General features: G+C 41.1%; 1 protein-coding gene across 1 annotated transcript in view; it reads left to right on the top strand.

The window, feature by feature from the left end:
- The window catches only part of LOC126195639 (odorant receptor 65a-like), a 119,116-nt gene that overhangs the window by 55,165 nt on the left and 50,247 nt on the right, over nucleotides 1-13,704 (top strand). The window contains exon 5 of the mRNA XM_049934264.1: nucleotides 7,763-7,924. Coding sequence (XP_049790221.1) covers nucleotides 7,763-7,924 — 162 coding nt within the window. The remainder of the gene's footprint in view (nucleotides 1-7,762; nucleotides 7,925-13,704) is intronic.

The raw sequence follows: 13,704 nt of genomic DNA, 5'->3' as shown, positions 1-13,704 counted from the left end.
TGGTGTCATTTTATTCATTCCCTGCTAGGTAACATTGTTCCCATCCCACACTACACACATTGTGAAGCAACACTACACCTGCAGTCATCCTAGTATCTCTCAATTGTCTTGGACGCCTCACTGCAGAAATCCTCAATACAACTGAAAATGACCACCTACCTACACTCTTACCCGTATCTTCCGCACAGCATCATTCCCATGCTCGCTGTTCGAATCACCATCTTAAAGTTATCCAAAACCACTTCCATACCAACTGGAATCCCTATCGAGAATTCATAGAAATGCAGATTGTAAGCCATCCCTGCCCTTCCAGCAGCCTGATGATCCCGTCATGCTGCGTCCTTCCTACAGCAGACCTTGTCAGACTCTATATCTTCCTATATCCCTATCACTGGCCCTTTCTACCCCATCAAGTGCTGTTAATTCTAGAATCCCGCCACATATACCACCCCTTTTCTGCAGACTCGGGACTGGGATACACTCACACGACACCAGGAAATACAAAGATATATAAGAAATTTATTAAATGAGAAAGAAGCGCCTTGACTAGCGCCAGACACGCAACAAACAGTGCTACACACCTCCTTAACTCTTCCAAGTACTGGAAAGCATTCTATCGACTCACTGGCTGTAATCTCATCCCTTAGTATGTGCTTCTCCACGATAACCATCTCATACCTGATAACCTGAGCAAACTTTGCATCCTATCGGTCTGACATCTTCTCTATCCCTAAGGACCCACGTTTTGATTACTCTCTTTCCCTTACCATCCATTAACGTAGAAATACAACTGTCCCACCCCTGGGTCACATTTTCCAGCACTTGGGCAACTTACTACCTACAAATTTAGGTACACCAATTAAAGCAGGTGACATAAAACAAGTACTTCAACGCGCAACACTTCCCCCAGTTACAACTGCATTACTTATCGCTCTTTGATGAAAGCCCCCTTCCCTTTCTCAACACTCTTGCAACCTTTACGCCACTATCCTCTCGACATGTAACTATCCTCAACAATGGAAAACATCCCAAATCCTACTTTTCCTCAATCTTCAAAAACATAATTCTGATCCCCCCGCCCTATTGCCTCGTATGCTTTACCTCAGTGTTTAGCAAGGTCTTCAAATCCATCCTCTCCCGGTGCCTCCACTAACACTTGAACCTACACCACCTTCTTCCCGCTAAACAGTGTGGCTTCCATCCCAAATTCTCCTCTGATGACCAGGTCCTGCACCTCACCCACATCCTATATCTCAACTCCCGAAAATCTGCTATTTTTTTCTTCCTCGACATAGAAAACGCCTACAGCTGTGTACGACATTTTAGTCTCCTTTTCAGACTCCAGACATATGCACTTTCAGTTAACTATGTCTTCAAATGCATGTTTCCTATAGAAGTCACATTTCACATTTACTTCTGGATACTTTGTAAGGAACACATCGTGCATAGTTTTCAGACCCAAGTGTGCATCTACGTATTTTATTTCCTTCTTAGGATGGAGAGTTTCTTTGAGTTGGAAAGATGCGATGCGGGTATCTATCAACTTTATTACGTTTTCCTAAACTTAAGTTGTGCATGGATTTGTTCCACGTATGTCCTTAGGAATTTGACCTTTTTCTAGTACTGGCAAATACGAAAAAACACGTTTCTGTGATACAACATGAAGACTCACAAAAGCACATTTGTACACACGAACGGTTCTAACACAGACAATGGTATGATAAACAAAGGAATGTTGTTTCTAGATGCCATTGATGTCACTGACAACTTTTCTTCGCCTTCCTAATGTTACCTGCCACAATTAAATCATGTAGATAAATATCCTGACTATTTTTTTTTCGTATTTAAAATGTTCTGAAAGTACTTCGATGCCATTATCTTTACTGATATGTTGGAAACATTCCATTCGGCATCTGGAATTTATTAAGTAATCGCAAAGCATGTAGCACATGCTATGGAATTTGTATTGCACTGAACTTATTGAATGGGTAAATGACAGTACTTACCTGCTATTAGCACGATAGATTTTGCAGGAACTGCTTTCTCACTGTAGTCATTACATGGCAACCCATGAACTCTAGCCTCCTTGATCCTCTTGTTCTCATTTTCATTTCCCTATCCTTCCGGAGACGTTTCGAAAGATGACATTCAATAACTTACAATAACAATCAACCACAACTACGACACATCGCGAAGTTGGCGCCAAGTTAGTGTTTTGTTACGCTCTCTGCTCTTGCTTCTACAAGCCAACGCCATCTAGTTTGAAGGACGTGCGGTAGAGAAAGTAACTAAATCACTGACTTCATTCCTTTCTCATCACCACGTAATAAATCGATCTAGTGCTATTCCCACAGGAAGAAGCCAAAGATGGTTCGTTTCATGGCAGTACGGTCCGTCTTGATCTGTTTAATACATTCATATAAAAAAGTGAAAATCTCCAGAAAGTGACTGAGTTCCTTTCTCCACCGACGAATTAAATTACAGGAAGAACCACTTGCACCTTCCATCTCCATGACTTTCACCTTACCATTTACAACAGTTTTTTTCAGTTAACTAACACACTAAAATATCTTGAACTAACCCTCATCCGGCAACTAATGTGCAACCCCCCCACTGCTAACCATCCAACAGAACGCCTACAATAGAATAAAACTACTCAAACCACAAAGAGTTCAAACTTGGAGATTACACCTCTCCACTATTCTCCACACCTACAAAATCCTGATCCGATCCATCCTTTGTTATGCAAATGTTGTATGGACCTCCACACCACCAAAATCCTTTAAATCCCTCCAAATCCTAGAGCGCCATGCGCACCATCTGGCTTTCCACATTTGTTTACCTTCCCCCACCTGGATCCTCTACCATCTCATAAAATTCCTACCGCTCCTCATCCCATAATAACACCTATATTTCTCGTACACTGCCGGCAAACTAGTTTCCAAAAACCCCATTTTCTCCCCTTAGATCAACAACCATGGTACGCTGCCATGCCTTAATCAACACATCTCTCCATCCCTACACCTCCACATACTCCATATCCTATCTCAACGCAACTTCAATCATCTCCCGCTCCCAGACAGTGAGATTCGCACTGATATTCGTTCCTCCTACCAGCTTTAACCCTTCCCCACCTATTCAAATCTACATCAGCGCTCCTCTCTCCTTTTCAATCTACATCCACCTGCATCCCTTTCTTCTTGTGCTTCTACCTCCCCACACCTCATTACTCCCCTTTACCCTCATTCCTTCCCAATGTTTGTATTCCCACTATCTGCTTCGCCTCCTATGTATAATCTCCATGGTTTACCCAACTAACACACCTCTATCTCGTTACCCCTCTCCTCCCCTCCCATACCCAACCTCAATGGAACATATTTCCCTCTTCCCAGGATACTTTTTCACGCTGTGCAGGTCCTTCGGATGTTAAGTGAAACTGCAGTGCTCCTACCTTTTTTCATCGAAGAATTTAACCTCATAGAAACTGTACTTTTAAACTGATATATTCTTTGTCCTGTTAGCTGTCTGTCATTAATTCTTTTAACTTACAATGTAAACAGTCCTCATACTTTTATTTTTCAATCACCTTTATTATCTTTTATGAGCACTCCTGTCTGAAGGTCGGAGTATTGTGCTGCTGTCAGTCCACCCCCTGTCCATAAGGGGCGTGGGGGAATGAAATAACAATAAACAAAAAAAACATAAGTCTCCAGTGGCGGACACTCACCTGAAGACGGCTGAACAGTTGTCAGCCGAAATATTGCCGCAAGTTATCAGCTTGATTTGGCTGCAATCCCGAAACCTCATAGAATGTAGACAGATGCTTTGAAACTTCTATTTATAGACATAGTAAGGGCTCTTATATTAGAAACCGTGCTCCCCCATTATAATGCAAGGGCTGACGTTGCCGAACAGACAGGAAATCGTGGCTGGCAAGATATCGATCCCTCAACATAAACCTCAGATCCACCGCGTCACCCTTTCACACGTCTGGAATTTTATCGTCACGATCAGAACTTGTGAGAAATAGCCATCAAATTGCACAACGTTTTTGTGAAATTTTGAAGTACAGGAGTATTTTAATGTAAATGTTACAACTCTGAATTAACCTTACCTAGTACTCAAAAACCATTGCTCTCTAATTTTTAGATTAGGAACAGTACTAAATTCTGGTCGCTTGTAGTAGGTTGTCTGCTCTATATTTTATTGCCCAAGATGCCTTAGTGTTAGATTTAGGCCGGGGTGTGGAGCGAAAGTAGAAGTTTTATCGCTAGAAACGCAGCAGTCTCTTGTACTGACAATTTAGAGATAAAAATTTCGCAGTAACTTGTATTGAGTGTCCACTGGCTGAGTAGAGAGGGCGATGTTACGTTGACGTGTACAGTTCATAACCTTGTATTAGGTTTGAAACCGTAGAAACTCCTTGGTGCATGCGTGTGGTAATACAAATATTTGAAAGGATATCGTTCAACTGTACGTATACTGAATGTATTTATATATACATTATGAAATGGAAACAATCTGACTCTTTGTGAAGAATGCCAGAGGTATTTGCCTGGATGGAGAATAGGGTTCGGAACATTCAACTTCTGTTTCCAGCAAACTGTATACAAGTTTACTGTGAACGGGGACCTTCAAAAATGTGGATGTAATAGAAACCATCTATTTTTGACCTTTGCACATTTTCGTCGTCAGGTAATATTTCATTGGAGGAGAAATATCTTGAATCTCCTTCACTGAATTGTTATTACCGCTGGTTGAACGTTAATATCCCCACTCATAACACCTTTAACATTTTGTGTGAGCGAAACAGAAATTCAGGATCAATGAGAAATTGCACACAATACTGAACTTAGTGATGTACAGTTCTCTCATGGAAGTGGTTGAAACGCCGCCCGAATAACAATATACAATGCTGTAAATAAGGCTGAAAACATTAGCATAGTTGGTACGGCGATTTTGAGTACTAATTGAAAGGATTTAACACAAATGTTAGGACACTGATACATATTTTCATGTTAAAATAATTGCCGGCGCGGTGGTCTCGCGGTTCTAGGCGCGCAGTCCGGAACCGCGCGACTGCTACGATCGCAGGTTCGAATCCTGCCTCGGGCATGGATGTGTGTGATGTCCTTAGGTTGGTTAGATTTAAGTAGTTCTAAGTTCTAGGGGACTGATGACCACATCTGTTAAGTCCCATAGTGCTCAGAGCCATTTGTTAAAATAATTTCATGTTAAACGACGCATGCAACAGAAAATTGCTTTTTGGATCTCCGCAAGTGGCATAACAGTAAAGATAGAGTTCCTGCTTTCAGTCTTGCGGGTTTATACTGTGCAGTGGATGTTTATATACTGTATTTTATTGTATTTTGGAAAAATAAGTTACTGGTTTTTGCAGTTTTTCAGCATCTACCTTTCGACAAATTCTTCGACATTGTCTATTGTATTCTTCATTTTCTTAATAGATGCGCATCTACATACTGCGGATGCTTTCCATGATGTTCTGCAGTTCTAATACAGTAGGGAGAGAGAATTCAGTATTTATCTAATTTTCAAATTTGTCGTTGTAGTCTACATCGATGAGATGTTTCGAGCTGTGAACATTCAACAAAAATATCTTCAACCGTCACAATCGCACAGGCACATCAACATCAATTGTAACAAATTCATCCAGTGCTGTTGTAGAGAAGCGTAATAGTGTAGAAAAGTTTTCATAATCATTTAGTTAAATGGTGGTTCAGTTTTCTTAATATCAGCTTCTTCTGGAGGCGTCAAAACTATGGTAGTTTGGAGAAGGCCGCTGAGCAGAAACAATTTTAAATCGGGTTTGGCGTTACTAGATTTCATGCAGTATGCAACATTTGTAATGTATCTAGTACACTCATGGAGAAATCTTCTTTTACTTATGTTTTGAGCAATATTTTGCAACAATTGCATTCGATAAAGAAATTTCGAGTTTTATGTGATACCCTGATAACACTGTTGTTAAGCGCTAGAAGTGTTCAGAGGTAAAAAATAAGAAACATAACTTTCTACTTAATATCAGGACAGTTATAACAAATAATTACATATTTACAACTTCACAGTAAAAAATCACTTATCCAATTTGAGACACTAGCCGGTAAACACAGTAGCCTCCATCCACTCAAGTTTTGTTCGCCGTATAATCGGTTGTTAAGATAATTACATTTTTGAAACTAGGTTCTTGAAATTAATCTAAATTGCGTCATACCAAAATCAAAATCATTGCCTTGGAGATTGGTTCCCCGAAAAAATAAATTCAGGGTAACTGTATTCAAAAACAAACACGAAACTTCATTTAACACAGAATCAATAATTTCGCTGCTCAGTTCGACACACCCATTACTATAATCGAAAAGTGATTAAAGTAATTAAAAAGTTGCAGTACCTGAAAAAACAATGAACATACCAACAGAAATACCCAATTTTAACTTTGTTCGTTCTAGCGGAAAAAAATAGCTAGGAAATACGGGGCGATGACAGAAAACAAATATACTTGATCATCCACGAACCGAAAACTTCTCCTGTTTGCGATTTTTGATTAGTTTAAAAAAGTGTGAGATTATGAAACACTCTTTCAGGACCGCAGTCATATTTTGTATTAATCGATTAATGTGTTTAACGTTTTCGCTAGAAACGTCTAGTGTTAAGCATTCTTCACAGTATAACTCTCAGAAATTAACCTCGTTTGAACATAAATAATTATTAACTGTGCAAATAGAAAAAAGTTCCAAGTGCCATTTTTTTTAAGAAAAAGTCTTTTCATTGCCTTTTTGTTCTTGACAGTCAGTTAGTTGCATATGCCTTGACTAGATCCAGGCAATGGCAAGAATAGCGTTTCTGAAGAAGAGAAATTTGTTAACATCGAGTATAGATTTAAGTGTCAGGGGGCCGTTTCTGAAAGTATTTGTGTCGAGTGTAGCCATGTATGGAAGTGATAAATAGTTTGGACAAGAAGAGAATAGAAGCTTTCTACATGTGGTGCTACATAAGAATGCTGAAGATTAGATGGGTAGATCACATTACTAATGAGGAGGTATTGAATAGAATTGGGGAGAAGAGGAGTTAGTGGCACAACTTGACAAGAAGAAAGGACCGGTTGGTAGGACATGTTCTGAGGCATCAAGGAATCACAACTTTAGCATTGGAGGGGAGCGTGGAGGGTAAAAATCGTAGAGGGAGACCAAGAGATGAATAAACTAAGCAGATTCAGAAGGATGCAGGTTGCAGTAAGTGCTGGGGGATGAAGTAGCTTGCACAGGATAGAGTAGCATGGAGAGCTGCATCAAACCAGTCTCAGGACTGAAGACCACAACAACAACAACATTTTCTGTTTTTGTTGTGATGCGGTTATAGTTTTACAATCTATTGGATAGCCATCAGTTATGTACAAACAAATAAAAGATTTGGCAATTACGATGTTTTCTATTCAGACTCTTCATATTTCCATTAACTTATGTATGTATCTCCGATCAATTTACTGCGATATTTTTATGTGCAGCATTGAAACAACCTAATGACATTGCCAATCGAAATTAGCCACATTTTTATAAGAATTGTGCTCTATAATATTTATTCGTTGCTGAGACTCCCATACAAAGGAATGCAAGTATATTGCTACTGAAGTTCTCATTAGAAATCAGTCACATGTTATGTCCACTGAATGCATCGCACCAACAATTTCAACTCTCCCTTACTAGTAGTTTAAATTTCCATGACAACTGATAGTCTCTTGTTGCAGAGCGAGAAGGTGGCGCTGGCAGCCTACTCGGCTGTGACGTCACTGCAGGGAATCCCTCTCTCCCAGAAGCGGTCGCTGCTGCTCATGATGGTCCGAGCACAGAGGCCTCTGCGCATAACAGCCGGGGGCTTCTTTCCTCTCTCAAGGGAGTCCTTTGTGTCGGTGAGGGCCTGTTCCTTAACATAAAATGCGTTCTACGCCTTTTACGTGTGATCGTGCTTACAGAGTACATGGGTAATTCTTAGACATAGTATTCTAAGTTTACTGCCGCATCTAGTTTGAGTGAAAAAGACAAGTTTTCGACGACTGTTCCAGATTCATTTCCTAGTCTGGCTTTTATAATTGATACTGTAGTTGTTTATTACTAAAAACTAGCATGCCGTGAAGAAGGGAAGCCGGCCGCTGTGACCGAGCGGTTCTAGGCGCTTCAGTCCGGAACCACGCAGCTGCTATGGTCGCAGGTTCGAATCCTGCCTTGGTCATGGATGTGTGTGATGTCCTTAGAATAGTTAGATTTAAGTAGCTCTAAGTCTAGTGGACTGATGACCTCAGATGTTAAGTCCCATAGGGCTTAGAGCCATCTGAATCATTTTAACGATTTAACCATTTTTGAAGAAGGGAAACATTTACCATACAAGTTCCTCGTGACAAATGTAGACCCCCCCTCCCCTTGATTCTACAAATGTATATGTATTTATTCGTTTGATATCAGAAGCACTTTCACATGTCGGTGGTTGGTGTAATAGGGCTAGAACAAGATCCATAAAGTAGGTTGGCTAGGCTATGGTTCTCTCACTAACAATTTCCCTTCCATAGACATTAATGATAATAATTAAATAGATTGCACATTGTTTGGTATAACTTATCAATACCGAGAATCTGCTACAACTGTGATTTAAGTAAAGGTATCCTTTTGGAGTCTTGAAAGGAGGAATGATCTTGTAAATACCAAAATATGTGTACACAGAAGTGCAGGTATTTCTGTTTGACAGAGGACGGTGTTCTTAACAACGTGACTTCAGTATTATGTTATTTGCAGATTAATAATTATATCATTTAGCAGTAATATATTTTTAAGTTGGTTAGTATCTTAAAGTACTTGTGGGAAGAGCAATTGATTATTGCTTAATTTCCCTGAGTGTCAGATTATATGATGAAGTGTGGGCGCCCCACTGTTAGGCTCTACTGACAGACGTAGTCCACTTAATGGGGCAATTATGACCATGCAGAAAACATCAGCTTGTTATTTACGTGTCTGTGGGAAGGCTGTTTGACACAGAGAAAAAGGAAACAATCACCACACTAATGCGTACATGTCTTAAGGTACCAACATAAACATATTTGCACTTATACCATCTACAGATGGCGGAGACGGAAGGTGGACTAAGTTTTGTGAGTGGCAGTACAGCTGCACCGTTTCAACATTTAGAAAATTCACGGATAGAATTCGAGCAGCCACATGGTCTGAGTCTTTGTCACGCTCCTGTCGAGTAATGTGTTCTTTCTTGCGACTGAAAAATATGAAACTGTTGCTATTGATTGTACATTGTGATGAACTATGAGTAGTAGCGCAATATAACTGAGGAAATTCCAGAGTACTAATTCGTCGAGATTTGGAGACTGATTTTACAACTGGTTTAGCTGAATGTGTGGGGGGCTCCCCCAGACAGTTCGCATTTTATTCAAAGCAAATGCAATCGCTACAATTTTAGTTTTTCAAGTTGAGTAGCATGAAAAGAGAGTATTCCACTTTTAAATCGTTATCATAATTGTGTTGACTTCATCAGTCAATCTTCTGTTTCATTTATTTTCTAAATTTTCTTTAACGTATTATATCAGTTTATATTTATGTGCTCTTTTGGGTGAATTTATCTTTATGTGATGGGTGATCGCCGGGAAAACCTTACCATTGAAAGCGAATGCTGTTACTAACATAGAAACGCTTAACGTCGTTCCTCAACCCCTCAGATACATGGCCAATCGAGTTAATAGTGGGAGAGTTCAGTTACAAGTGCACCATTGAAGTATTAACATTGTAACACAAAAGTGACTTTCAGTCTCATATACTAACACACAAGATAGTTACCTGGAAGAACATACCTCGTGTACGTGCTGGTGTTGACATCAAACAAGCGAAAACACAAGCAAAGTGTTGCCTGGAATAAACTGTTGAAAATTATGAAGGTACTATGAATAAAATACACGGAGTAAATGGTTATTCGCAGCTCATACGGAAACCACGCTGGAGTTGCAAAAGTCGAGAAACATGACAGGCAAGCAGTAACTGAAACGGTAATGAGACAGGTTTGTAACATGTCCCTGATGTTATTCAATCTGTATAATGAACAACCTGTGAAATAAATGAGGGAAAAATTTTGGAAGACAATTAAAATTTAGGAAGAATAATTAAAAGCGTTGAGGTTTGATGACGACAGTATAATTTTGTCGGAGATTTCAAATGAATTGGAGGAGCAGTTGAATGTAGTGGATAGCGTCTTCAAAAGAGATTGCAAGAAGAGGATTCAAAAAAGTAAGACAAGCTCAATGGAGTCCGATCGAATTAAATCAGTCGATGTTGAGAGAATGAGATTAGGAAATGAGAAAATAAAGTAGACGACTTGTTATTTCGGCAGCAAGATTAGTGCTGATGGCATAAGCAGAGGAGATATAAAATGCATATTGGAAGTAGCAACAAAATTGTCCTGTAAATGAGTAATTTGTTTACACACAATATGGATATAAGTGTTGGAAAGCATTTTCTGAAGGTACTTGTGTGAAGTGGGCCTTATGTGGAACTGGGAAGTGGACGGTAAAGAGCTCTGACAGAAACAGATTGGATGGAGCTGAAATGTGATACTACAGAAGAATATTGAAACTTAGATGGGTAGATCGAGTAACTAATGAGGAGTTACTGAATCAAACAGGACAAATTAAGTTTATGGCACAGGTCGACTAAAAAGAAGGGCTTGGTTGGCATTACACGTCCTGAGGCATCAAGGAATCACAAATTTGTTAATGGAGGGAAGTGTCGTGGTAAAACTGTGCAAAAGACCAAGGAAGTTCAATGGAAATTCCATGCACGTTGCAGTAGACGTTTTCACAGGTTAGACTATCTGGGAGACCCGCATCGAACCGGTCTTTGGTGAAGACCACAGCAACAATGGAGCTGTAAATTCATTTTATCCGACATAACTGTGTAGCTGATGATAAATTTTAAGATACCATCACCATATCGAAAAACTATAACGCATCTCGTAACATGGTTTTAATTGTACTCGCCGGTTTCTTAGATATGACTCTCGCTAATGCCGAATGTTCTTGATTTTTTTTTCGAGATTTCAACGTATTTTAAACATCATATTTAGAACACATTTTTACACGAAAATAGATTCACATAAACAAAGTATTGTTTCATATTGTCTCTTACCAAGGCACATAAAGTCTCCACTTACGGTTATAGATGACGGACAGCAAGGATTTTATGGTGAGATCCGTAATTTCTCTTTAGTTGGCTAGTGCCGTACTTTGATAGAAATTCACAAGCCTCGTACAACAATGTATCTGGTTCCTCCTCTTAATGAGAAGTGTCAACAAGTAATTTTCAGTGTTTCGAAACTCAACAGAAGTGCTACGCATATAAGAGAAACATTCAATAAACAATGCAACACATTCTTTTCTCAGCCATTTGCGCACTTTGTTGTGGGATATCATGGAATTTTCCCGCTTCAGGCCCTACGGTTTCATGAAGCTGCGATAGGCGACGCCGCTATACGTAGCCTTCAGAATGGCGTCTGTGGCGGAGGTACGTTTCCAGCAGAGAGCTGTCACTTAGTTCCTTTCAGCGGAAAGCCTGAGAGTCGCCGATATTCATAGACGCTTGCAGAACGTCTACGGAGAACTGGCAGTGAAAAAAAGCACGGTGAGTCGTTGGAAGAAGCGTCTGTCATCATAGCAACAAACCTGTCCCATTCCAGCGTGCCGGCCGGCCGCACACAGCTGTGACTCCTGCAGTGTTCGAACGTGCGGACACTCTCAGTCGAGGTGCTCTACGGGTCACAAACACCTGGCTGCTCAACTGATCGTCTCTGTTGGTCAAGCTGACACACTTGTCCACCAGATGAGGTACTCAAAGGTGCGCGCCCGCTGGTTCCTCGTCACCTAACAACAGACGACAAAGAGCGACGAAGGACAATGCACGCGGAACTGCTTGCGGGTTACAAGGCTGATCGTGACAATTTTTGTCGAACATCGTCACAGGTGATGAAACATGCGTTCATCACGTCGAACCGCTAGCAAAATGGCAATCCATCTATTGGCACCACAGCATCTGTCTGTCCGGAGAAAGAGTTCAAAGCCCACTTTAAGCCGGTAAAGTCATGACGACAGTCTCCTGGATCTCTGAAGCGGTTGTTTTGTTTGTGTCCTACGTCGTGATGTAACGATCATGCTGTGTGCTGCCGCACTCACCTTGGGCTAAGCATGTGGTTGGGTGTCGTCTAGCTGAAAAGTTATCTTTATCATGTCCTGCCTATAGGAATGTCCCATAGCACATTGAATGTAAAAACAAAACTAACCTGAGACCTCCGAGGAAGTAAACGTAAGCTACCCACTTACGGCCTCACAGTTGGAACGCAGCAGACCACCTTCCTCGCCACTGCTAAAAGTGGATTGGAGATTTGGCTACCTCAGCACACTTCATGCAGAGAACCTGACTCGCAAACGTTCCAGTGCCTACTATCCATAGGGCTCGCAAAATTATGAGTTTCCACCACAGGGAGCGACTAACTTATTTGAGTTAACTTTGACATGAAATACATTAATTTAGTGTCTATAAACTTTACTGACACTGTCAAATACAGACATTCCACAAAAATAAAATTGCGGCAGCCTGCATCTATTTCCTTCAAGCCTTTGATGCTGTGTGGAAATGGTTCTAATTTTGCGCGTTTAAGCTCTGGATTCGAACTGCTGAGTGGTACTTAAGTAAATAAATCAGTGAAATCAAAGTGAACTACCGAGCGAGGTGGCGCAGTGGTTAGCACACTGGACTCGCATTCGGGAGGACGACGGTTCAATCCCGTCTCCGGCCATCCTGATTTAGGTTTTCCGTGATTTCCCTAAATCGTTTCAGGCAAATGCCGGGATGGTTCCTCTGAAAGGGCACGGCCGATTTCCTTCCCAATCCTTCCCTAACCCGAGCTTGCGCTCCGTCTCTAATGACCTCGTTGTCGACGGGACGTTAAACACTAACCACCACCACCACCATCAAAGTGAACTAGAAATTAGGATATAAATGAAAAACTTGGTTTAGTTTAGAGAGTTACATACTGGCATTCAGCGGGAAAAACAGCAGAACAGAAGAGACAATGACCATGAAGTCAGCAAGTTCCACATAAGCGGGCGCTGTCGATTCAGCCGTCAGGGCATCGCCCGACCGGCTCACGTGTTTCTCAGTTGTCGTATGTGAGCAAAGGCCCTCGCCTACATCCCAAGAGCCAATGACCGACGTTAAGAAGATTCTTCGAGAAGCTTTTCAACGTGACAGAAGAGGCAATGACCTGCTCACGTGTTTCTCAGTCGTCACATGTGATCAAAGGCCCTCACCTACATTCCAAGAGCCAACGACCGACGTTAAGAAGATTCTTCGAGAAGCTTTTCAACGTGACAAACGAGGCAATGACCGAGAAGTCGTTCAACTCCAGTAAACTGAAGTGAATAAATACGCGAGACGCAGTGGGCCAGACAGATGAAGTCAGAGGGAGACGGAGACGAAGACGAGAGACGAAGGAAGAAAAGAAGAGTAGAAGTAGTTTTCAGTCAGTTTCGGTGCTGAAGACCGTCATGCAAGAAGAGTCTGCATCATGCATAGACGAACCAAGTCCGCCGCTGTAATGGAATAGCAAGCAGCAGCCGCGGCGCCAGAAGACAGAAGTTAAAAGGTA

This window comes from Schistocerca nitens, chromosome 7 (assembly GCF_023898315.1).
Source record: "Schistocerca nitens isolate TAMUIC-IGC-003100 chromosome 7, iqSchNite1.1, whole genome shotgun sequence".
NCBI classification, from domain to species: domain Eukaryota; kingdom Metazoa; phylum Arthropoda; class Insecta; order Orthoptera; family Acrididae; genus Schistocerca; species Schistocerca nitens.
The sequence above is the reverse complement of the archived record's forward strand: the minus strand, read 5'-3'. Positions and strand labels throughout refer to the sequence as shown.